The 27,453-nt window shown below is 34.6% G+C and overlaps 1 protein-coding gene across 3 annotated transcripts in view; it reads right to left on the minus strand.

Annotated features, from left to right (window-relative positions):
- The window catches only part of PTPRD (protein tyrosine phosphatase receptor type D), a 516,904-nt gene that overhangs the window by 160,048 nt on the left and 329,403 nt on the right, over positions 1-27,453 (minus strand). For 2 of the 3 annotated variants that reach the window (XM_042912355.1, XM_042912354.1), the window contains exons 7-13: positions 27,029-27,298; positions 23,515-24,096; positions 13,814-13,947; positions 11,155-11,299; positions 7,663-7,968; positions 6,569-6,762; positions 395-512 (exon numbers count right to left, since the gene is read on the minus strand). In XM_042912355.1, coding sequence (XP_042768289.1) covers positions 395-512; positions 6,569-6,762; positions 7,663-7,968; positions 11,155-11,299; positions 13,814-13,947; positions 23,515-24,096; positions 27,029-27,298 — 1,749 coding nt within the window. Of the gene's footprint in view, positions 1-394; positions 513-4,427; positions 4,455-6,568; positions 6,763-7,662; positions 7,969-11,154; positions 11,300-13,813; positions 13,948-23,514; positions 24,097-27,028; positions 27,299-27,453 lie in introns of all 3 variants that reach the window. The other variant, XM_042912356.1, reaches the window with a different exon arrangement.

A 27,453-nucleotide genomic window follows, 5' to 3' on the forward strand; every position in this document is an offset into this window, starting at 1 on the left:
CTTACTGATGTTTTATATATATATATATATATATATATATATATATATATATATATATCTCCATTTGTCTATTTATTAATTATCTAGCCCTACTCAGAACATAAGTTTCAGGAGGAAAGAATATTTCTGTTTTGTTGATTGCTGTATCCCCAGTACTGGGGGTAGTACCTGACATCTACTAAGTGCTCAAAAACATATTTGTTGAATAACTGATCGAATAATTTGGGAAAAGTATGTTCTTGCTTTGCTTCTTCTGAACTATATATCAAAAAACACAAAAGTTGACCACAGCCCACTTATTGTTTCTGATAGAATTCAACATACTATTTGGAAAATTAATATTATTGTCACCTGGAAGATGTTCAAGGCACATATAAGCACAGATAATGCTTACCTGCCCCAGTGGTGGACACCAGTTTGGGCTTGCTTCGTGCACCATCTCCTTTGGTGGTGTAGGCTGTGACGGTGAGGGAGTAGGAAGTTTCAGGTTGTAGCCCAGAAATAATCATGTCCTAAAATGACACAATGGAATGACACTGATTCAAAATGCTACAAATACCCTGGGGAAAAATCAAAACATCCATCTTCATTCTATGCATGCTTCATTACTCCCTGTAGCCATGCCAAGCACTGGAAGTTTCATGCCTGGAGCTCATGTTATGGATGATCTGTGTTCATGCTGACATTAAAGTGGGGACTTCAGCCATCCTAAGAGGTAGTTCTGAGAAGTAGTAGTTAAAAACATGAAACCTGGAGCTGGAACTCCTGAATTCTTTAATTTAAACCTGCGTTTCCTTATTTACTAGGTTTGTGATCCAGGGAAAGTGAGTTAACCCCTCTGCACCTCAGTTTCTCTTGTAAAGGTTGGAATAATAGAAGGATTAAAGGAGTTATATCCAGTAAACACTTATGGCTATGTCTGGCTCATAGCAAGCAACCCAGACACCAGCACTCATATTATGCCAGTAGCTCTGTACATGCGTCCTCTATAGCCTGGTCCACAGAGCAGTGATGGTACTGATGCCACTGCAGCCTGTTTTATCACCATTTTGCCAAATGGCTGATCTGTTGGACTTTGATATCTTGACAGCCAGAGAAGTTTCTTAGGACTCAAGTAACATACTGGTTAATGATATAGATTATGGACTAAAATCATTACCCAATAAGGAGAATTTTCTGGTGATTTGGAGTCGTCCATAAAACCAAAGAACAATACTTTTTCTACCACATCATGAATGTGGGCTCAATTAATTCTGCTTAGAAAATGTTAAATACCACAAACTATTTATTAAAACTCTAGTTTTCTCTAAGTTAGGGCCCCAAACTGTGATGGTTATGACTTAGATCTGTTCTTCCAAACTGGAGATTATATGATTTTTTTACATAGAGTGGTTACTAATTTGTTCTGTTAGTTTCTCCAGAGCTGCTGCACAAGCACGTGCATGCGTGTGCACACGCACGCACACACACACACAGAGTAAAAAAACAAAAAAAACCAAAACAAACAAAAATAAAAACAAAAAAACCTTTCAGATATTCGGGATAGCTTTGCTTTCAAACTGAATATAGTTAGAGTTAAGAAAATGTACAATGCCATTGACTTCCACATCTGAAGACAATGCAAGTGAGAGTTCATGGAATGGACTGGATTGTGTACAAGACAAGAGGATTTCTCTGTATAAGGCTGTAAGGGGCATCATAGAACTCAATTGTTGAATCTTATCCCAAATATGACAGTTTTTGACAATCTTCTTTTCTTGAAATAGTAGGAATGTCATCAGAGTGGAAATTCAAGAATTTCAGATACCATACCGAAGAGCCACTGGAAAAATTATTCTGCCAGATGAATGGCCTAAATTTGGGAGAGAGATTTTATTTTCAGGACCTTGGAATGGTTTCCCTAACATTACAGAGACTACAAAAACCATCCGAATCACCCAAGAGTAGCAGTAGATACAATGGGTATTCCAAAAATTATAATGGGAAAACACCAGCATTATTGCTTCCAAGGTCCCTCTCACATGCTATTGGATTTCTGCTGAATGTAGGCAAGGCTAGGGGAAGAAAAAAGCAAGGCTTGCCTCTATCACCAAATTTATATGTGGAAGAAATTTATATGCTCTGAGACTTATATATGTCTTTTTCATTTATAAAATTGAGATTAGCCACACATGTCCTTCCTCTCACACAGACTGTTACAGGATAATAAATTGTAATGCAATTTGAAATTGGTCAAACCCTCTGCAGTGGTATAATCACAGCTGGACACACCTCTATCTGCCTGGATCCCATCATTTCTTGCATTATATTTTCTTTTTTGAAACTGTGTGCATACTCGCTCAGGGATTTCCATACCCTCTGTGGGGTGGTGTGGCTGATATCCTGGCCAGTTCCTCATTCTCTTTGTCTCCCCCAACTCATCTCCATTCAACTTCTTGTCCCTGTCCCTTAAAAGTTGGCATTCCCAGATGTTCTGAAACAGTTACTGGCCTGCTGTGTTTCTTTTTAGTCCTAAAAAACACATTTACAAATTTTAAAGAATTTTTTCTATCTATATATTAAATTCATTTTGTCTTGATTTCCCATCAGGGCACCAATGGCATGTACATTGTAAATATGTGAACATTTTCCCTTGACAATCAATTGTTCCCTCAAGTTCAACTTAACTAAAGCTCAAATGTCATTTCCAGAAACAAACTCCCTTGCTTCTATACTTTAGTGAATGGTAGAGCATATGCCAAACTTATGATTGATCTTGATCTCTTTTTCTTCTTCAAATTCCTATTCAGCAAGTTTTTGTTTTTAAAATGGTGACAAAAACTGTCCCTTTTTTTCATTTCTGCTGTCTCAGTTTTGTTGGATTTTTTATAATTTCATGACTGCTTTAGTGAAAGCGTTGTTTTTGTGTCCCTGTTTACTCTCTTCTTTCTCTCTAATCTATCCACTAAGTCATTTTTAAGCTGCAGGTAATAACCCATTTAAGTAGGTCATGAAATCAATGACCAGCATTTTGAAAAGAAATATAATATACTTTAATGAAAAATATTAAATTTTACATATATTTAAAAATAAGGTATCATTTTGTAAGACCTTTATTTTAAACATATGAATGCATTGGTCATGATATTTAATGCATTCTTACTATGGATCACAGTCAAAAAAGTTTGTAAAACACTGTTAGTTTCATTAAAACTAATAACTTGCCCACCATATTTACCAACATTCCCAACAAGAGCCCTGTGTTTTGGCAAAAAATAAAAATAAATAAATAAATAAATAAATAAATAAATAAAATGAAAGAATACCCTTATCAGTTTGTCTCTTGTTTCTATTTTTAATTTTCTATATCTTTCCAGTACTGAAGAGTTAAAAGCCACGTCTTTAGCTTGACACTTCAAGTTTTCCCAACATTATATTAAATGTTATTTCTTAGCCATAGTTAGAGCTAATTTACTAGCCTGAATCCCTTCATTCATGTTAAATTGGCAAAGCTCACTATCAATTGACTATATGACATTCTTGACTGTCCCAATGACTGCTTCTCCTGTACTTTAAAAAATATGTTTCTACCTCCAACTCCCCAATACACACACACACACACACACACACACACACACACACACACACATTTTCCAACTCTTCAATCCTTACTTATCTTTCAAGTTCTCAACTACATTTTAAGACCTCTTCTTGGTCCATGGCCTCCAAACTTACAGCTCTTACTGACACTGTCACTCATTTATTAATTAATTACACATTGCTTGAGGTCATTGCTTTTGTTGTATTTTATGAAACTTTTCTGAACTTTACATACTTCCTAACCACCTATTGTAAGCACTTAGAAGGCAGAGATACATCCTATGACTCCCATGGAAACCTTTACAGAATAAGCTCTCAATAAATAACATAATCCAGTCATCAAAATATTTTTAAAAATTCCTCTCTCAGTGAAATACTTTCTGCTTCTTGGCATGACTCATTCAATTTTACTCAAATTTCTGTGGGTATTACAGAGAGCTGCCATTTCTAAATATAATTAGTACCAGATCTACATTGTTATCCACCTAAAATGTAACCCTGGGGTAGGATAGATGAATGGCCTATATCAAACAGCCTGATATCTCTCATCTGGGATGTCTCCACTTGAAGCATGCCTCCTCTAACTGTGTCAAAAGGCAGAGTTAGTAGCAGCCATAAAAACAACATGAGCTCATGATTTTCTTAGGCAATCAGTAGCAACATGCCAATTTCACAAAATAAAAGCCTAAATAAAAAGGATACCATAGAGTGAAGATAATTTAAAAATAATTTGTTAGTTCATGCATCCAAGCAACCTGTGATGACATATCACACATAAGTGAAAGAGGGGTGTAGAAAAAACAAGCATTTGTAATCTGTTTTTGACAAAGCGTCCAAAAATTACTCACATGTTCAGTAGTATCATCAAATTCCCACTGATTGAGATTAAGAAGGTTGGGGAAGAGGAAAACAAAATAAAAAGAAATGAAGAGAAATTTGCAGACTTAAAAGGCAATGTTGCCCTCCTTAGATTAAAAAAAAAAATTGAAAAAATAAGCAATTGGAACAGTGTGTACAACAAAATTCCAAAGAGAAAGTATGTATGCTGTCACCCTCACCCCTAATTCAGAGGTCAAAAGTAAATATGCTTTGTATTAATAGCATTAAAATCAGATAATACATATTTTTCAATGTGTGGTTCATTGGAATGAATCAATTAAGGCATAATGTAAAGCTGATGTTTCTATTCATACACTACTTTATCACATTTATTTTGACCTTTTCCTTATGTTATGCAATTAATTTATGTCAGTAATTAGATTAACACCTCTCATAAAATATTGGAATCTTCTAGCCCCAGAGAAGTCTTGCAAGGTGCAATGGAATTTCAATGAATAGTTAGCATACGAGGTAGGCAAAAAACAAAAAAAAAAAACCAAAAAACAAAACACAACCAAAAACATATATACATAAGCAAAATTAGCACATTAACAAATAAAAGACAAAGTAGAAGAGACGGGAAAAATGTTGACATTTAAGGCATTTTGTATCATATAATTTCATTAACCAAAATGAAAACACTGGCAAAACTACAGGTTTATAATGTAAAAATATCTAGGACATGAAAGAGGCTATCAGAGCATGGTGGCCATATAATTTTTTTCATAATTTCAGACTTACAAAAGAAAACATAGGCAACAATGGCTTTATTAATTTCAGATTGTGAGTACTTTCTGTTTCACAGATAGCACAAAATAAACATTTAGAAAAAGCAAGTCAACAGCCAGAGTCTAAAGGAATATGAATCTAAAATATAAGTTTACAGAAGTAGACTTCAAAACCATGTAACTGGATTTGGAGCTGATTAAGCCACTCATCCAGATCCCATTAGTTAAATAAGTGTTTTTGTGACTTGATTATATTAAGACATTAGGTCAATGCTTTCCTTATAGCCACAGGGATATGTATTGCTCTCTTGTCTGCACAGAGACAAGAATGCAAAATTTGGCAACCTGACGTAGTATTTCTCAACTTGGCTCACAGTCTACTTCACTTTCACACAAAGGAAGGAATTTTTTACTGAAATAAACTTCAAATTTTCCAAACCCCATCCATTTCCATGCCCAGCGACCAATTTGCTAGATAAGCACAGCAATCTATTCATAACATCCCATCACTCCTGGAGCCAGTATAGGTAAGCTATCTGTGGATTATATGTAAATCCCAGCATAAGTTACTAACTGAAATCTTCCTCTTCTTTTCAGGTAAATATGTAGAATACAGGTGAATGTATTATGGTATCATCCTTTGAAACACTTTAGTTTACGGAAATAAAATGGAAACATTTAATGCTCTGCTTTAAACAACTGATTACAAAAGCCAGTTATGACTGCATGATTATAAACCATCACTCTAGGATCAATAGAGTTTCTCACATACTCAACTCTTCTTCATACTTTTCTTAACTTGGCTTAACATAGAGGATTCTCATTTATTTCCTGGGAAACTGTAAATTAATTTTTATGGTCATTATCTTCATTTTCCGGGAAATCAAATAATTACTTGTGAATACAAGGTTTGATTAAGTACTAAATGAAATACTATCTGGATACCTTTCCTCAATTAAGGATGTGTATTCTTCAACAGAAGAAGTCCTACACTTAGAAATTAGATCAACTTAGTTACAAGTAGTTTTAGCATAGCTGCTTACGATTCTTTCTGTTAATTTGATTAAAATCAATTCAATTTTTTTGAAGACAGAAAGGTAAACTCAGATATCAATATAGAGAGTTGACTATCTTTATTTTAAGAAACCAGTTACATGTTCTTAATTAGGCTTGAGTGTCAGCTTATTATAATTTACTTCCTCACTTGCTGTCACCTCTGAGAAGGTAAATACACATCATGTGCTTTAAAAACTGGAATTTTGTACAGGATTTTTTAAATGTAAAATAAACAAACAAACAAACAAACAAACAGGGTCCATTTCAAGGTATGGACTAAAATAAAAGTATCATAAATAAATAAAAACATATTTTCAGAGGCTTACCTGTGCATCAGCCAGCATCACATCCTTCAGCATGGGCTGGCCCTTGGGCTCACCATTTTCCATCCTCACATAATGCACCTGGTATCCTCTTATCTGGCCATGCTGTTTATTGGGCACAGGTGAGCGCCATGAGACTTTAACAGATGTTGAGTTGACAGCCTCTACCTCGACTTTGCGAGGAGGACCACTAGGAACTGGAACAACATCATTGGATAAAAGAAAATTATAGGCACTTGTCCCACCCAGTCAGAGTATTTTCTTTACTTAGGTTTAAAAAAAAAAATGGGCAGACACACTATGTTTCCTTTGTGGAATACAAACATTTTCAAGCAATGAAAATGCTCAACCAATCTGCTCTACCTTTTAAGAAAAGATCAAAAAACATGACCGATGCCAAAAAAAAAAAAAAAATGGAAGAAAAAAAGAGTATCAGAGAAATAGAAAAACATGTAAAAAATGTACAAAAGCCAAGGAAGATGCTTTGAGGCTCAAAGCATTAAAGCACAAAGAGGAATAGCATTGAAATAATAACAAAAACTGGTTGTTGATTGTTGTGTGTTTTTTTTTAAAGGTTTCTTTTTAGCAGAATAAAAAGATTCTTGATTATATGGGTTTTCTTCTCTTTTTTTCTCGTATCAAAGGTTTCCAAATAACAGATGCCAAAAATTGAATGTCGAGCATCAGTGTCTCTGAAATATGCAAAACAAAAAGGCAACAAGAAGATAAGAAGACAGTTTTGAAAAGTTTACTTCAAAATGTAAAAGAAGTTATTCAAAAAGGCCACAAAAAGTGCAGAAGACTTTAGATGGAAGTATAGAGAACGGCCTGGATTGCAAGGTCATACCAGCAAACTGTTCTTTTAAAGGGAAGCGAATTATTGTGTGGAGATTGAAAAAAAAAAATGCCCAGGCTGCAGCAAAGATAGGTCTTTGGCAAAAACTACGAAGTTATAGCGATGCTGGGTAAAAAAGATGAGCAGAAAAACAAAAAACAAAAAACAAAAAACAAAAAACGGATTACCGTTAGCCTATCAAAAGACAGCAGACCAAGATTGTGTCAGAAGGGTGCAAACTGACGTAGCAGAGGCAACATACCATCTTCATCAGTTCGAATCAACACGGAGAAGCTCTCGGGGCCAGGGCCGACGTCTGTGTGGGCTGTCACAGTGATCCGGTACTCAGTCCATTTTTCCAGCTGTTCCAAAAGGTACTTAGTAGTGTCCGAAGGAATTCCCAAAATCTCGTGAGGTTTGTCATCTTCTCCATCCACGGAGGTGTACTTGATGGAGTATTCAGTAATAATGCCATTCTGTTTTTCCACTGGTGGAGGTTGCCAACTTACCAAAATACTAGTGGAACTTGGGCTGGTGCAACTAATGTCTTGAGGAGGAGCTGACGGCTCTTATTTTGGTAGTGAGTTAAAGGAAGGTTTGAGTGAAAGGGCAGGAGTGGTTGGAAAAAAAAAAATGATAAAACAAAAGAAAAGGCAAAAATAAATAAACGAACAATAAGGGCAACAAAATGAAAATAAGGCTTTGAAACTCAAAATAAAAATTTAAGTATATGTACCTTGGCTTAGTAATATGAATAAACCAAAAAATGAATAAATGACCAGAAATAATTGTTAAATAATGGGTGGGGGGAATATGTGAACATGAAACCTTGAGATAATAGAGCCTCAAATAAAATTACCTACCTGCAATTTAAATTCTTCTTCTAAACCAATCCCTCAGTATTTCCCAGCCCTACTGCACAGACTACCCAACTTTAAAAAAGCTGTAAATATGGCAAGATTTATTACATGAGAGTCAGATGATGCTTCACAGATGCCGTTTCAAGCTTTCATTTCTACATTCTAGAATGAGGGTGATTCATGTACAGTATTCATTCGTGAAAGGGTTTTCAAGTGTAAAAAGTTGCAGTAATTGTTGGATGCCCTTCCAGCAATTCCAATTTAAAAATAAATAAATAAATAAAAGCCCAAATATAAAAGTGTTCCCTCTGACTATCTGAAAAACGGAGCCAGCCTGACCAGTTTTAATGAAAGGTGTTAATCTAGCATTGATTGTAGCCCATATACAGTGAGCATGCAGAATCAATAAAGGATGAAAATGCATAGTCCAAGATTTACCTACCCGAGGGTAATGTCAGGCTTGTTGATTCTGACTGTAACTTGTACTTACCCTATGTCAGCTTTCAGCTTTTTAAAAGAATTTATTATAACTCTTCTTGAGACATCATTACTAGTAAAGAATTAGATTCCACCAGCAAATTTTGGTAAAATCAATAATAATCATCTATCCTTTATAAAATGTCAGTAACAAAGCCATTAAAAAGAATTGTTTAAAAAAATCCTGAGAACCATCTGGAAAAGATATGACTTATGTGCAAAATCTCCTTCATTTTGTACATAGTTATTCACACAGTTTACATAAGAGTTAAAAGAGAAACTTTCTTATTGTCCATTCTAAAATAAAATGGTCACTTTATGAGCGATTAGTTTCCATCAAATTACCCAAACATATCATTACTTGAAAAAATTTAAAAAGCAATAAGAGCAATGCAAATGTTATCAAAAATATTTGGAAGTTAATAATATGTAATTCCTTAGAATAAGAGGGATAAAATTTATTTATTTATTTATTTATTTATTTATTTATTTATGAATCAGTAAATCATTTCTAATTTTATGTATTTAAATATGGAGTTTGGTTATTTCCTGAGACTTTGTGGGTCTTAATACTATGTAGTGTCAGGTGTATCTAATTGTTTAAAGGGTTATCTGTCTTTTTAAGTTTACATGTCTTGTGATCTTCATCATAGTGAATCAAAATGAAAAGCTCCCTGTACTGATCATAGGGAAATTCTCATAAGAAAATCTTGTAAATTTGGAGTAAGATTTGCAAAATCACTAGAATATCTATCATTTTTATTGATTCTGTCTACAGGTTCTTATATTTCAAATTATGAAACTATTTCATATGCATTATCAGTATTCATAATAAATTGAGTCATTCATGCAACAGCAAGACTCATTTGTAATTCTTTTTAAAAAGCTGACTTGGTTTTTACTGCATTGCTACCTTCAGACCTCCTATTCCATGAGAATATATTCAACATTATTTGGAACTTTTACTTTAATAAAATAAAGAGTAGTAGATAAGCTTTTGATGTGGTTATAAAATGTCTATTCTAGCTCTGTATATTTAAATATATGTGTATGAATGTATGTATCCATACATACATTTGTAAACCAGGCAAAATACAATATTGAAGCATATCACATTTTTTTGTAATTAAATTCCTGAATTTAAGAATTATGTTCTACAATATTAATTATTAGCCTGCTCGGCATTCAGAATAGAATACAAAACTGCATTAATTTAAATGTTTCAGTTTTTAAAAGAAAGGGAATTTTATGGGAATAGGTTATTATCCCTAATGGATTAAGTAACAGAGCCCTAATACTTTTTGTACCAACACTCATGTTTTGAGAAAGAGAGAGAATATATATTTATCTTCAAAAAACCCTGGAAGATTTTAAATTTCTATAAGAAAATGAAATAATAGAAAACTTGCCTATGTGAAAGAAAATTCATTTTTTAGAAAATGTAAATTTCGTCTTTGCTGAAAGGCCTAAAATTTAGGTCAACAGAGCATCCACTTTACAAAATTCAATGTATTGAGATCACACATATCTATTGCATATGTAACTATCGAAAATCACATATAAAGTATAAAAAAATACCTAAGGAATAACTCCATAAAACTGTTCAAGGTAAATGGTTGTTTAATAGACTAATTATGGAAACTTACTAATAAAGAGCAAACAATTGTATTATTATGAGTAACCAAACTTTCCATCAAAAATAAACTTCCATATAATACTTTACACAAAGCAATCTTCCCTGGATACAATGAACCCCCATTGTGATAAACATAACTATGCTTTAGGTTACGAGTTCCAAAAAGAAATTAAACCTGAGGAAATAAAATACAATTTAGGATTGCAAATGTACTTGTGATTTCCATTGTTCCTAAATTTGTCCAAATACAGATTTTCTATGAATGTTCCAAATTTTCACATGTACTACTTGCGGACTTAATAAACTAGTCACAAGAGCTGAGCTTTTCTCTGAGTAGAAACAAATACATGAAATAAAGACCTGTTAGCAAAATTAAAACCTCTGTACTTAAAAAACATACAAATATGGTCTCTGTTGCCTCTTTAGTTTGCTAAGCCCTCTTGTGATTATTTGGCAGTGTTCTCAACCAGAAGTTTGCTTTGTAGCCTTATAAATCATTATACAGGGCCTGGTAAAACTTTCACTCATTTTCCTCATGGAGCTCTCTGAACTTCTCAGACTTCTTTCAGTTTAGGAAGTGGGAGAATGGGATCTGCTATTGGACCAAGTTGGAGACCAACACAGGTCACGGTTGTAATCCTCAAAGTTGGATGCTTACTAGCATAGAAACTACTGACTAGCAAACATATAAATTAGCTGATTTGTTTATTGGTGGGGATAAAAGGCCGCAACACCTGCTAGTGAAAAAAAGGACAGAAAACAAGCAAAGAGAGACACCTACTTGACTGCATGGTTCTGGCTGATATTTCAGCTGTGGAAGCACCCAGGCCTTGAGGAGAGCGTGCAGCCAGACGGAAGTAGTACAAACTGTTTGGTTTCAGTCCTTGCAGTCTGTAAGATGTCCCTGGCTCGATGGTAATTCGTTGCTGTGGATAAGTAACAGAAGAACTGGGTCATTTCCATTAGGATTCATGCAAACATTTTTATCACACTGCCTGGAACCTCAGATTTCTGTTATTGAGGTTAGAAAGGCATCAAAATATCACAAATAGAATCCACAGTGAGTATCTAGGACTCTATCAGGGGAATTATACAATGAAAATATCAGTGTTTTAATGGTGAATTTCTACAACAAATAAGGTAACCGGAATAATGGAAGCCACAGATCTTTCTAATGATGATCCAGTTACCAAGTGCATCAGATAAAAGGAAGGTTGAAAGGCCACTACCCATAAATGGGTTGTATTGAAGGTGCATGTGTTGCTGTGATGTAGCCCACAATAGAAACTGACACCCACCCCTGATGGTGGAGTATGGCCAACATGTGCAATTTCAACTGAAGAGATGTCTAGCTCATCACCCATGACCTTCTGAATTTAAACAGGAGCAAAGAAAATATGACCAGAAGTAGCATCAGAAACTGGTGTACAGGTTATATGCTGTTGCTACAAAATAGATCTGAAATGGCAAAGTCCTGATGGGATAAAAATGATGTTAGTTACTGAAGAAAGCTGGATAATTTATGTGAAATCATATCATTATTCTATGTTGATTTAAAACAATTTTAAAACTTGTTTTTCCTTGTGGCTATAGAGCACACATTAAAAAAGTCAGAAACTTTTCTGCAAATTTTACCATCATAAAGGGCTTTTGAAATAAGGCTTATTTAATTGAATGTTATAATTCTTACTTTTCATGTTTAAAATTTGACTTGCATTTTAGCAAAAATATAGCTATGTATAATCAATCTCATATTGAACATTAGCCTGTAGTAAGCCTTAAAATACACGCTGATATGTAATCTAGTATTGGCATGAATAATCTTAAGGCTTTTCATTGAATAGAGTTTGCCGTTCATACAAACAGAAATCATTCAAGGGGAATTCAAATATAAAACTAGAGAAAACATCCCTAAGGGATTCTGGCTCACAAATAGAAAAGCTTTTAGAAATTGTAGATTTCCCAAATGGTAAGAAAAAAAGGGATTCCCCAAAGAAACAATTGTAGAACAGAGTTGGTGTACCAACATTCAAGCATCTACATCTATAGCATTCTCAAAGGATTTCCACTCTTCTGTGCTGTTATTTTGTTTTCTTTTGTTTTTCAGTTGGGTAGTGGTAAGGATATAAAATAAATTAACATTGAATTGTGTGCCTTAATAAAAGCTGGTCTTTTTATTGCAGTAACATAAATCCTTTAAATTATAGCAGCATTTCAATTATAACCTTTTGAGTGCTTAATTCATATTGGCTTTGTTAGCTAAGTGTAAAAGCATTCCATTTAGAGTTTGGTTTTGGGAATTCTGCTCAGTTCTAAAAGATGTAATAAGATAAAAGTTTATAGGGACATATTAATTTACTATAGCATTCAGAATGATATACCATAAATTAATTGATAATATTTCACTTAGTATGTATTTAAAAAGGTATTTCTGTTAGGATTTAGGGTTACCTAGCTTCGTGAAGATCTTTTTAAGATAAAGAACGCTAAGCAGTATAATAAGATGAATTGTGTGGATTGAGTTGTCACTTGTAGTTTCACTAAGATTTTTGTCCTAATGCTCCTGGATTGGATTTCACAATAACAAAATGTTAGATGCATCTTACTACTGATTTCTATAATTTATACAAAGTGCAGTGAAGAGGCAGTATATGCTAATGTTTAAAAAATAGATTCTGGAACCTGACTGCCTAGATTTTCAAATACCAGTTCTGCCATTCAGAAGTGTGAGATTTGGGGGAAAATGTTTAATGTTTCCTGTGCTTCTGTTTTGTTATACATGAAATTGATTAGAAGTAGAGACTGACTCATGGCACCATTGTAAGAATTGAAGGAGTTAATATATGTGAACCCCTTGCTATATCTGTTACCATATGTATTAATTATACTAATTTTCTCCTCTTTTCAGGAACTATCAACAACTTTCAGCCTTCTGCAATCCACAATTATTTTATTTGCATAGCACACTCAAACATTATATGTGCTCACATTAATATCAAATAACTGTTGGCACACAAATAAACATTTGCTATGGGGCCTCTTTCTCTGAAACCAGTTTGGACAAATTCATCCACCTAAAGCCTTGGAGCTCACTTAGTCACATATCTGCAGTGACTTAAGTACTACAAGGCAGAAGAGAAATAAAGGAAGTCCCTGAGTCCCAGGGGCTATATTCTTTTAGATACTTTTAGAAGAAACTTGGAAACCTGAAAATAGGAACAACAGCTGTTTTGTTGTTGTTGTTTGCCTCACTCCATCCTCCCAAAGGCTTGAAATTAATATTCTGTTTTTATCAGGCAAGTTCTTTTTTTGATGAATAAATCTGACCCACCAAAGTTCTCTATCGATATCTGAACTTTCAGCAGAACTTGAGCAAATACACAAACTAGAGTAGTGCCCCAGTATAGTAAATGGTCAGAAGGTGAGAAGCACAGTCCTACCTCCTCTCCATGCTCCCCATCTTTGTAGACCAGTTCATAGTTGGCAATGGTGTCTGAACGTGGAGGTGTCCAAGACAGCAGAATACTTGTTTCAGACTCAGGTTCTGCTTTGAAGTTTAGTGGTTGCCCTGGTACTAAAAACAGGAAAGCAAAGGACTGAGCTCACCATCACCATGAGTATTCATAAACCCTTCCATTAGTGCATCTGCTTAAACCTCTCAAAATATATCCACATGTGTCAGCTTAATGGAGCTAGCTCACACTGTACTTGTCCTTGAGAAGTATAAAATCTGTTCAAGATATAGTAGAATTATAAAATACAAAATAGAGCAGTCTCTGAATTTGATCTCAAGAATAAACTAATTTCATAATATTGTTGTACTAAGCAAGATGATTTATATCATGCACTTGGAATATTGTCTAAATCATAACAAGTGCTGAATACATAAAAACCTATTCTTATTTAAAATTGAGAACTTACTCTCTAGCACCACATTTAATTTTCAAAATTATTGCCATTAGGTCTATAAAATCCCACCTTCACTCCATTAACAAAACCTACTGGTAACCAGAATCACTTAATATTTTTTCTTACCAACACACAGTTTGAAAAAGAGGTGAAGTAAGACACAAAATACCCATCACATTCAAATAATTCTAATCCCTAATTGACTTTAAATGAGTCAACATACAAGGCCTAATGTAAACTTAATATTGTCCCTAGTGAGATAGAGTTAAATTACCACACAAATCAAAAAGTTTAGATGTTTATTATCAGAAAAATAGTAATTTAACAGCTGTCATCTATAATTCTCCTATTAGTCATATAACTCATGGAATAGACAATTTGGAAGAGCTATGTATCAGATGTAATAAAGAATAAGACTTCTATCTAGCTTAAAACACTTCACCCAAATGTTGTATTAGAATAAATTTTATTAACCCCAACTCCTGGTTAACATCCTGGTAAACACCAAATCCCATTGGTCCTCTATCCCTTGTACACAAGGTTAATGTAGTTCAGCTGCATCACTAGCCCAGCTACCCTTACACTGCTCTTGGACAGTGTCTGCTCTGACTGGTTGTTGGCCATGCCATGCTGGCCACTAAATATTTGAATCATTACCCCTGATACTGTGGCATGTCTAAAAGCACCATAGTTGACCCCAGGTCCATATTTCCAGAAGTAAACATGAGAATTTTGTGTATATTTAATAAAAAAGCAAGAACACTAATACTTTATTCTGGGAGGGAAAGAACACCTAAAGGGTTTTTGGCAAATGGGCATAAGCATTGAAAAACATGAAAAATAATATACTTTGTAACTTCTTAAATAATACTTGAAGCATCATTTTCATAAGTAAGAAGATCTTTGGAAATATAAAATGTATTACTTTTTCTTTTGTAGTCATCTCTCTTGTAGTACGACTAAAAAATTGCCTTTTGTTTAAAAAGAGAAAGTCTAAACAGATCTACCAGAATGGTTTCCAGGAACCCCAATTATTATTTTATTCCTCTGCCTGGTCTGTTAACCTATGAGTGTGTGTGTGTGTGCACATGCGTGTGTACCTGCACGTGCAAGTATACACACTCATGTCTGGACTGATGCATAAAGTGGCCAATAGTGCTTCTTATTTCTAAGTGCATTCATAACCTTTTCTCTTTTTTTTTTTTTTTGTATCACAGGCCTTGAGATTCTCATTAATTTGATGCCTCCATGAACATACTTTTTAAACAGTGTATCTGTTTTTTTTTCTTCCTTTTTTCTCTTTAAGTACTTGCCCAGTGAGAGACCTTACTTACATAATCATCCAGACTGAGAAACGGAGACAAAAGAAGCTAAAAAAGATCAAGAGCAAGAGAAGGGGGGATAGAGGGAAGTAATAAACAGGAAAATAGCAAAGCAAACAGAGAACACATTAGTTCTAAAAGGGACATACCAAAAGCACTGGCAGGAGCAACAATGGAAGCCAAGAACAATCAGAGAGGGAATTTATGATTGGATTTTAATATTCAGATGATTAAGGAGTTCTTAGCCTAAAAATACACACACAGTGACAAGTGTGATCACTTCTTTTTCTCTACTTTTGTTTCCTTTTTTCTTTCTCTCAATTTCTACAAGTCTGGGAAAGAAGAGCCTTTTGATAACTCCTGACTTATGCCAAACCAGAACCTGGTCTTGTCAAGAATTAAAAACATGGACAGAACTGAAGGCCTGCTCTCTAAATAATAATTGCTTGTTATGTATTTCCTCCCTGCCTAATGCTAATAATGAACTGACATTGATTGAAAACATCTTGGGAATCTAATTAACTTTTTCTTACTTAAACTGTTTATGTTTTTGCTTTTAATTTGTCTTGAACAGATTCCCAGTGGGTCTCAATGTTTCATCCTTGTTTAGTAACACAAGCTTCATCTGACCCTCCAATTCTATTAAGACACCTCTCCTAAATGGTGAATTAAATAGGCTCACAGTTTCAGAGGTATACTGTCCATTCTACTCTTAGACAAAATAAATAATGGTCAGATGACTTCAAATGATATATACAACGTTCTCTGCTTCTACTTTGTCCTTTTGAAGTAGTCTGGAGGGTAACTTAATTTACTAGATTTTAAACTTATGGTAGAAATACAAATGTCTAGAGGCACCAGGCAAACGAGTACAGAGACCAGGTGGGGCCTGGGGCTGATGGGAGAGTGCCCGTCCCACCTGAAGGAGTTGGTAGTATTCAGCACCAGGAGACTGATGCTTTTGCTCTTTTGTGCACTTGCTTGAACAAAACTGAAGTTGATAACAAATTCTAGGTAAAATCTTCCGATTTTAACCATTTGAAATTAATTGAAGCAATTGAAATTAATTGAAAAACACTATAGGGGGAAATGATATCTACAGGCAAAATCTAGCAAATGGGCCAGTGCTTTAAGAGACCTTTTATTATATCAGGCTCTATGTTCATAAATACCTTTAGGATGTAACTACTCAGACCCCCCTGGGAATTAGAGATTCACCTAAAGAGATTTCTTCCTTAGAGGCATTTAGTCATAGTCGAAACAACAGCAATGAAACTGAGGCATCAAAGTAAAAGAAAACAGCTGTGAAATTAATGGGTTTATTTTTGCATTCCTCAAACATAGTAGCCCTAATGATCATAATACATGTATATAAAGAAGCACTTTAGGGGGGCTCCAAATGGTCTTATTTCTCTGTACTATTTGCAAACACAGGGAGCACTTCATCCTCTGTCAGACAGACCTTTTATGCCAAATGTTGTGACCAAGGTTCTATTAACATTTACGTTATCTACCTCCTCCTTCCCTTCTCTCTCCCTCTCCCTCTCTCTCTCGATCTCTCTCTCTCTCTCTCTCTCTCTCTCTCTCTCTCTCTCCCGAGTCCTGGTCTCGGAGACCAGGTGGGGCCTGGGGCTGATGGGAGAGTGTCTGGCCCACCTGAAGGAGTTGGTAGTATTCAGCACCAGGAGATTGATGCTTTTGCTGTTTTGTGCACTTGTGGGTCCAGTCTCTCTCTGAGAGAGAGAGAGAGAGAGAGAGAGAGAGAGAAGGAAACATTAAAATGCTTGTTGAAATGTTTGCAAACATTTGTAATGTTTGTTGTAATGTACAATGTAGTGTATATTTCCCTCACCAATTGACTAAACAAGATTTTATAGGAAACTGAGATTCTGAAAAACTCTTAGGAAAATAAAAAGATCCTACCCAGAAACTTAAGGGCAATTATGCTACATGAAAAGGGGGGGGATGTGATAATACTGACCATAAACCAAATATAGAATTTAGGTGTGGAAAGAGGAAATGGAGGTAGAACTTAAATTTTTCCTTAAAATTATATTTAAGAAATCATTGTATTCTGTAAAAGTGGTGTCAACATTTTAATTTTCTTCTTGATTACTTAATGTCCATAAGGAAATACAAATATGAATTATCAGTTCCCTAAAATAAGATTAGAACCCCATTAATAAATGCAAAGGATTTTAGTAGTACCACTATGATGCTTCATTTTAAATATCAGATAGCAACTCAAAGACAGAGAATGTAGAATGAATAAGAAATGAAGGACAAATCTCTATGTCATCTGAAATGCTGATCATATTAGGAAATATGGAAATTTAGGAAATATCTCTAAAAAGAAAAGGGTTCAGCATGTATTGAAAGGCTAAACAACAATTTCACTTAACCATATCATAAACATGAAATATCACAGAGACTGGAAAACCTATCATTGCTAAAATACCTAGTATTTTAATAAGGTACACATTTTAAAATGTATCTAGCATTTTAATAAATTATAACAACAATAAAAGCAGCTGCCAGGATTATAGTGATGGTAAAACAAAACAAACTTTAAAACAAAGAGTCTGGGGGCGCCTGGGTGGCTCAGTTGGTTGAGCGTCCGACTTCGGCTCAGGTCATGATCTCACGGTCCATGAGTTTGAGCCCCGCGTCAGGCTCTGTGCTGACAGCTCAGAGCCTGGAGCCTGTTTCAGATTCTGTGCCTCCCTCTCTCTGACCCTCCCCTGTTCATGCTCTGTCTCTCCCTGTCTCAAAAATAAATAAAATGTTAAAAAAAAAATTAAAAAAAAAAGAGTCTGATTTGTAATTGCTAAAAATATATCATTGATAAAATAAGTATTTAATACACAAACACCTGCACAAATCTTATCAATTGTCATTAAACATCAATAATAAAAAGTAAAATTTTATTATAATTGTATTTACGGCAAGAGCTCCTGGACTCCTTTTAGCTCCTTTGCAGAAACTATTTTAAGAAAGCATTTAAATTGGGCTCATAACTTCAGCAATTGGAAATCAGTCTTTTTCTAGTTTGCTTATTCAGGCCTGCTAACATATATTAATGACATGATTTACTAAGTTCTGGAAACCTAAAACATAATCTCTCTAAATGTCATAGTTTTTTAATAACATTTTTACAATGCCCAGAATTTGGAGTAGAATTTGCTTCTTGAAAAAGTTTAAAGTTGTGACTACTCCGTATTTATTTAGTAAATATACATAATTCTTCTCCTTCGAAAGACCTCTACTAATAAGATATACACATATAAATCAGTAGACTTTTCCCAAGAATCAATTAAATGCACAGAAAAATCAGAGGTCAGATGTGTTTTCTAAAAAATGAAAAAGACATTAAGATTTAACAGATTTAGAAAGCCTACAAGTAGCATGAACATCAGGCAACATTTTGGTGTATTAGGTTTGAGATATAATTTACTACATTCTCTATCACAGTTTTATTTGCACTTCTTTTATGTAGTATAATTACTGTTTGTTCTTGTTGTAATTACCTATACAAGAAAACTATATAAAAAGTCATCTTTCCAAAATGTGTATTCTAATAGTGGAAATCTTCTAGCACAACATAAATTCTTCCCTAGACAATGGCCATATACTGCATTCTCCATATTTTCAAGGTGAACTAGTGGCAAGTGACTGTAATGTAAGGAGTTAAAGCTATGAAAAAATTGGAAGATTAATCGGTGTTTCTAGAAAATAATTATTTTAAGCAAAATATGTTCATATTTAAAGCCATCTAAAGATTACTTAATATTATCAACTATATGAATATCACTATTAAGGGGAAATATTATTAACTATAAAATAGATTATATTTTGATTTTCTATATTATCAGAAATACATAAATTTATATCAATCCTCTGTTTATATCAATATGTGTAACAATAATCTTAGATGCGATCAAAAGTGATAGATAACTTTCCTCTTAAACTCAGTTTGTTACTAAACACTGTTTCTTCAGAGTCTGATTTTAAACAAAAATAGGATTATTAGTGCCAGGGAATTAAAGATAAGGAAATATGACAAGCATCTTTCAGATATAGTAGACATAGAAGTTTATATATTTGTACATATGAAATTAAAATATACTTGAGGGATTCATACATATAAATCAGTAAATTTTCATAGGTTTGGGAAAGATAAAATTGCAGTGAAAATAATATCCTTAAGTTTTATATAACCTCTCTAAAATAATATTTCATAATGATTTTATGTTTTTGCCCAGCTATGATCCTAAGAAATAGCTAGTCAGCAAGAAAAAAAGGAGCAGCTCAGCATTAATTATATTAGAACTAACATCACTGTATTTGGCAGGTGTCCACCAACATCAAATGGCCTTTGTTAATTAAACCTAGGGAACAGATCAAATCATTGTGCTATTTTGGAAGGTTTTCCTAGCCTATTGATCTTGGCAGGCACTAGTCATTATGTCATTACATATCTTCTCAATCAATAGGTATGAAAAGTACAACTATTACACAAAGTTCTTGGAAATCATGTAAAAATAGTTAGACATTGGGAACGACTATTCTAATGCATCTGTAACCCATTCATCCAGAGTTCAGAGTCCCTGGATCACAGTAACTCATGTTATATTATGTCCCTTAGGGACATAGAAAACCAAAATATGGTCTATTTAAACATCAGTCTAGATATTTCAGAAAATTGTGACCAAAGTCATTATTGTCTGTCTTCTCTGTGTTCTGAATATAAGGATTCTCATGATTCCCAAGGATTCTGATGTTTTGGTTGAAATTTAGTTTCAGGAACTATTTGGTATCTTAGATAGCTAAATCTTCCTCATATCAGAAAAAAAGTTATAAAACATTATAGATTTCTGCTTAATTTTGTAGTTAGAAAATTTAGAACCAAATTTAGTGATCAAGTATAATAACCCGTGAAAGGAAGTATTCCTTTCATTACTTTCAGATAAGTTTATTTTTTTAACATCTAAATATTTTTTTTTACATCTAAATATTTTTACATATAAATAGTTTTGCACTGGGATAATCTAATATTCACCTCAAGTATTTCAGAAGTAAATTACATATAATTCTTAAATAAAGACAGGAGTAAGTGAATATATGTTTCCTGCCTCTATTTATTTACTGAGCAACTGGTTGGCACACACATCTAGCAGGCACTAAAACTATCAAAAAAAACCAAATTATTATTTTAAAAGTAATAATGCCTTAAAGTAGCTAGGGTGCCTGGGTTTAAATTCTGCTTCTCCCCCCAAAAAATAAAAAATAGTAATAAACTCTGCTTTCCCACTTACCAACCTTATGACCCCAAAACAAGTTCCTAAATCTTCGTCAATTCTCAATTGACTTATTGGCAAGTGGGATAATTCCACATCTACCTAATTGGGTAGTAAAATTGATACATTAAGAGTACATAGAAAAGTGCCTGGCATATGTTCGCTGTTTTCATTATGAGGATGATTATATATTATTTATTAAGTTATGTAATGTTTCTATCCATTACCTAATCTATACCCCTGTTAAGGGTTGAAGCGTATCCCCCCAAAATTCATATGTTGAATTTCTAACCCTCAGAATGTGACCTTATTTGGAAATAAGATTGTTGCAGATGTAATTGTTTAAGGTGAGGTCACTAGGTTGAGCCCTAATCCATATGACAAGAATCCTTACAAAGGGGAAATCTGGACACAGAGACACACACACAAGGAGAACTTGATGTGACAATGCTGGCAGAGATAAGGTTTATGCCTCTACAAGGCAAGGAGCAGCCAAGATTGCTAGCAAAGCACCAGAAGCTAGGAGAGAGACCTGGAAGCCCCCTCGCAGCTCTCAGAAAGAACCAATTCTATGGACATCTTGATCTCAGACTTTTAGCCTCTAGAACGGAGAGACAGTAAATTCCTGTTGTTTAAGCGACCCAGTCTGTGGTATTTCGTTACAGCAGCCCTAGACCAAATACAACCTCTAAACTCCAATGGTGGTTATTATTTTATTTTCTAAAGTTTATTTACTTATTTTGAAAGAGAGAGGATGAGCACACAAGGAGGGAAGGGGCAGAGAGAGGGAGACAGAGAGAATCCCAAGCAGGCTCCGTGCTGTCAGGGTAGATAGAGCCTGGTGCAGGGCTCAAATGCACAACTGTGACACCCTGACCTGAGCTGAAATCAAGAGTGGGATGCTTAACCGACTGAGCCACGTAGGCGCCCCAGGTCATTATTATTTTAGATAAGAAAATACGTTCAGAGAAATGAAGTAACTTGTCCCAGGTTATAGAGCTAAAACTGATAGACTAGCATTCAAACTCTGGTTACATTACTCCAAGACCAGAGATTTTTTTTAAAATATCACCATTAAAAATCAGAAAAATTAAAGGTGATGCATGGGTATATGTTCTTCTTGTGTATTTTATCTCTAAATGGCCATGGAGCTGCTAAAATAGTGCAGTAAAAAACAATCTCATAACAGTTGACCAGCTTTAGTTAACAAAAAGAAGAAGAATCACAGATTTATACATATTCCAATGAGAGGAAAAATAATGTGGAAAAAATAATCTAGTGTTTTTCTGTTTTCTACATATTCCAATGAGAGGAAAAATAATGTGGAAAAAATAATCTAGTGTTTTTTCTGTATATTAATATAGTAAATAAATACAAAACTGCAAGAGCCAAGTAGGGAAGACATATGAATGTTTTTAGGTATAACTGTGATAAAGCGTATTATTTTAGTTATCTTTCATATTATTAGAGAAAATAATAAATCTATGAACAAACCAGTGAGAACCAAATAACAGAATAAAAATAAAACAAAGCCAGGCAGGCTATAAATATGTTCTGAGATCTCTAGTAGCCAGGGAAAATAAGTAAACACATTGAGTCATATGATTCATAAAGCATGAAACATGAAGACAACTCAGTGGTTAAACATAGGTTTATCTAGTTTTGACACCTGAAAAAAAATCATTTCCAAGATTACCAATGAGTTACGCCTACAGATTATAGCTACTATCTCCAAAAATATAGTTTCTATGTAGAGTCTCGGAACAAACCAATGGCATGCTGCCAAAACACTCAGATGGACACAAGTTATAAGGCATCAGCGCAATAAGAAGCCAAATTAATAGCTCTCAGATGGTCAAGAATAAACTTTAGAAGACAGCTGTTATGTCATATTCCCAAGCCAAGGCAAAATTGATCACTTTGAATCAAAGACCAGAGAGGTTTAATATCTGCTTATGAAAATAAAACCACTGAAAGGGCCGAGTGTTTTTCCACAAAATAGTTTGATGTCTACTCTAATGCCCAATAAAATGAGTCAATGAGGTCCCAAAGTTTGATCTCAGATCTTGATAACTGTCTTTCTCTATCTATGAAGTCATACAAAGAAAAAAAAAAAACCCTTAGGAGATTATGTTTAGTGGGTAGCTTCCTTTCTTATATTTATAAGACATTTAAATGTCCAAGACCCCCTGGCAAATGACTTTATTTTTAACCTTATCTTGAGCCATCCAATCTTTCACAAGTTAAATAATTTTGTAAAAGTATTCCATCAGAGTCACTACTATAAAGCACCACAGTCCTGTTTCCAAAATGTTGCATGGAGGATGCATTCATCTATCTCACGCAGAAAAATCTTCAAGCCGTTTAGGTACAAATTATAAAAAAATAAAATAAAAATATGCTAAATGCATCCCTCTACTTAAAACTTTATTTAGTCTTTCAGGTGTCCATGCCTGTTTCTTTCCAGATGCCTTATCTTAACCTCTCATTTAGAAACTATAAGTCTCCAAAATTAAAATTCACATTCACTTTGTTCTTTCTCTGTTCACCATTCACACATCTTGGCACCAACTCCTCCCCTCCTTCCCTACTCCCCATCCAAACCAGACTTACCTCCTGTCTGAGTGATGACTTGTATGTCACTTGAAAGAGGACCATCTCCAATTGAGGTAAAAGCCAGAACTTTGACAGAATATGTTTTCTGGGGCACTAAGTTGCCAATAGTAGTGATTTGGCTGTCAGCTACATTATGCTTCATCCAGTTGTTGACATGCTGTGTGGGATCCATTGTATAATAAACTCTGTATCCTTGGATCTGTCCATTTGGCTCCTCAGGCTCCTTCCACTGTACCAAAATGGTGGTTGAACTCAACATCCGCGCCTGGACATCCCGTGGGGCACTGGATGGTGCTTGTTCTGAGGTCTGTGTTAGCACAGGCTCACTGGGAGGTCCCCGCCCAATGTTATTAACAGCAACAACCCTGAATTCATAATCCGAGTAGGGACTTAGTCCAGCGACACTGTAGCGTGTGGTCGCCACCCCATCAATTTCTTTGTAAGGTTCCTCAGAATTTTTAGGTTTATGCTGAATGATGTAGTAAGAGACAGGCTCAGGGTTCCCAGAGTCCCACGTCAATGTGATGCTTGTGGCTGTGCTCTCGGTCACTACGGGCGTTCCTGGAGGTTTGGGTAAGGCTTAGGGGGAGAAAAAGGGACAGTAAGTATCCACCATATCTAAGGTGTTAAAAAGATCTATAAACTCTACTACTGGAATGACAGAATTATGTATCTACTGAAGAATAAATTAAAACAAAAGATAGTTTTCTACATGTGTAGGACAGATGCATAGGGGACAAATTTTACTAGAAGCACATTACAGCACTGTATTTTGGGGCTTGTATCCACGTCCATCACTTATTAGCTATGTGATCCTGGATGCACTGCATAGCCTCTTCTTTGCTTTAGTTTTCTCATGTGAGAAATAGGAAAAACTGTATCACTGAACTTGTATGGTACAGTTGGTGAACTGTTTCATGGGTTTGCTGGAAAGACTAATGAGGTACTCCAGTAATGCTCTTATAATGTATCCAGCACCCTCAAAAAACATTAGTTGCAATTATTACTATTATTATAACCATGACCTTGGCCAATTAGCCCCTTGCTTCAAGAAATAAATGATATAACTAAATACCAACATTGAAAAGAACACAATTTGGAATATATTGAAATGGCATTAAATTGCTATGGAAGAATAATATCCATATTGTTTTCCAGTTGTAAGGCATAGATTATTATTTTTTTACATATAGTAATATAACCTAACCAAGAGTTTTAAGAAAGAATAGTAAATTTAAATTGATTAATTTCAAATTCAGGTTTTTTAGTTAATATTTAAAAATGCTTAACTAAATTACAGTACATTCACAAATAACTTTTTAAAGCAGTTTTGGTCATAATATGTATTCTATACTCAATACCAATAATATCTGAAATTATAGCTACCTGGCAAATATTCGTAATTAAATCCATCTTTTAGAGCTCCAATTCTTGACATTTAGCAGAAGAACCCCACTCAAAATGCTACTGATTAACAATACAAACCATCCACACTGGTGACCTCATACTTAAGCATATCACTCTGGAGAATGATTTTGAAAGGTATTTTTAGTAGGGGAGAAAGGACAATCCCATTAGCTAACATTTTGGAAAAAGCTTAGGATATAACACTCAGATGATTAGCCTTTTAGTACCCTTTTCCCTTGTCAACATAAAGGCAAAAAGTACAATACTCAAGTACAATGGCAGCTTTTTAAGAGTAGTAAACTTGTACTTGAATATTGCTGTATCCTCAATACCTAAGCCCAGCAGTGTTAAGCAAATGAATGCCTAACTGAATGAATGAGTCAGTCACTATCTTCCAGTTGTTCTTTTTGTTTTGATTTACTTTTTGCCTTCAAGATTTACCCTTATGTTTATTTACTTTTGAGGTGTGGAGGGTAAGGAATGGCAAGAGTCAGGAAAACAAAGATAAGAAATTGAACAAGAATTTCGTTTATGTGACTCCTGATTTTAAATTCTTGAAGGTCTTCACTAAACCTTCAAATATTTAAAGCTGAAATAGTTATTATAGGAGAGGTGATTCAATGTTTGCATTTTACTCTAAGAACTCTAGCATGATAATATTTGGCCAAGGGATTTTACTGAAAATAATAAAAAGATATTTGTTTAAATATTCTGGATGGGAATTTTTCAAAAGAGTAGATGATCCAAATTTTCCCTAGATGTCTTTCTGAATTATTCAGGCAAGTGAAAATATTGCTAATTAAAACTGTGTTTACTGATACTTAGACATTAGTTTTTCTGTCACATTTACTGTACAGTATAGGTTTTGTGTCTATAATGTATGGAGAAGTGTGAGTATGCTTAGTACAGTTAAGGATAGGCAATACAATGTCACTATTTTTAAATGACTAAATGTTGACACTGATGTGTATCTTTGTTCTCATGGCATTATTGCTTTAATATGGCATATGTTTGATATATATTCTTGGTGAGGGTATGACACCAATTATAACATGTGCGTGACTTTTTTTAGGATCATACTTCCTGGAAAGCAAAGACAATTTGTGTTCATTTTTGCAATAGCTCCAGACTTTTGCAAGAACCCAGGCATCTTCAGTCTTCCCTTTTTTGCAAAAGTGTTGTAGAATTCTACAAACACTGATAAAAACCGATTAGTGGCTCACACACTTCTGTTTTCTTTGTTTCAAAAATATTTGTGGAATATAGAACTTTAGTTATATTTAGTGCATTCATTTAAAGAAAATAACATTTCTTGAGCACTTCATGCACAGAAGGTAAGAGATAAATTTAAAATAGAATATAATGCCACTTACATTTTGATTTTTGTGATAGGAACCATCAAAAATTTAAAACATCTATTATTAGACCACATTGATTTAACTGTTTATCTTTCTTTTTCTTTTGTCTGCATGGATTTGAGCATTTATTAATACTTCTTTGGCTTTTTCTATCATGTGACTCTTGAAAATTTTTTTTCATGTTTATTTATTTTTGAGAGACAGAGAGAGACAGAGAATGAGCAGGGGAGGAAAAGAGAGAGAGGGAGACACAGAATCTGAAGCAGGCTCCAGGCTCGGAGCTGTCAGCACAGAGCCCGGCATGGGGCTCGAACCCACAAACCATGAGATCATGACCTGAGCCGAAGTCAGTTGCTTAACCAACTGAGCCACCCAGGCGCCCATCTATCATGTCACTCTTACCAGGATTCTGGATTAATATGAAACCTGTATGCATCAGTTCTACCAAAACGGTTGACTGCATTTAACATTCCTCATTCTGCCTGGCTAGTGCATGGGCCCAGCCTATTGTTAAATATTTTGATGACTATCATTACTTAGGCTGTCAATCCTTTTAATGGAGAATCTGCCTACCTAGCTAGACATGTGTATCCTATATGGTACCATAGATATGATTAGACTTTGGCATCTGAAATACTGAATGATGAATTGATTCCTTTTAGAATTCCAAGGATAGACTTTGTGAAGACATTAGTCAGGTGAGTTGAGTATACCCAGACCCTCAAAGCAAGAACCATTGAGCATACCTTTGACAGTGATCTGTGCTATTGCTTCAATGACACCTAGTGTTGACATGGCAACACAGGTGTAGTTTGCTGACTGTCTTACATCATTCAGTTCTAGTACATTTCTTCCTATTGGCATATCATCTTCAGGTGTCAGATCTTCTGCCCCCAACATCCACTTCACATAAGGCATTGGTGACCCCACGGCCACACAGGTGATATTAACACTTCCACCTGGCATGATTTCATGATTAGTAGGTGGGATAGAGAATCTTGGTGGGACACGGCGAACTGGAACAAAACACAGGGAAGATGATAAAACATACAAGGCAAGGTAAAGTGGCTTGTTAAACATATGACATGCACTGTACAAACACAATTAAACAATTGAAACATATTGTGGATTTTCCAAAAACAAAATAAATAAAAACTGTGGATAATACAAA

This window comes from Panthera leo, chromosome D4, assembly GCF_018350215.1.
Source record: "Panthera leo isolate Ple1 chromosome D4, P.leo_Ple1_pat1.1, whole genome shotgun sequence".
NCBI lineage: Eukaryota > Metazoa > Chordata > Mammalia > Carnivora > Felidae > Panthera > Panthera leo.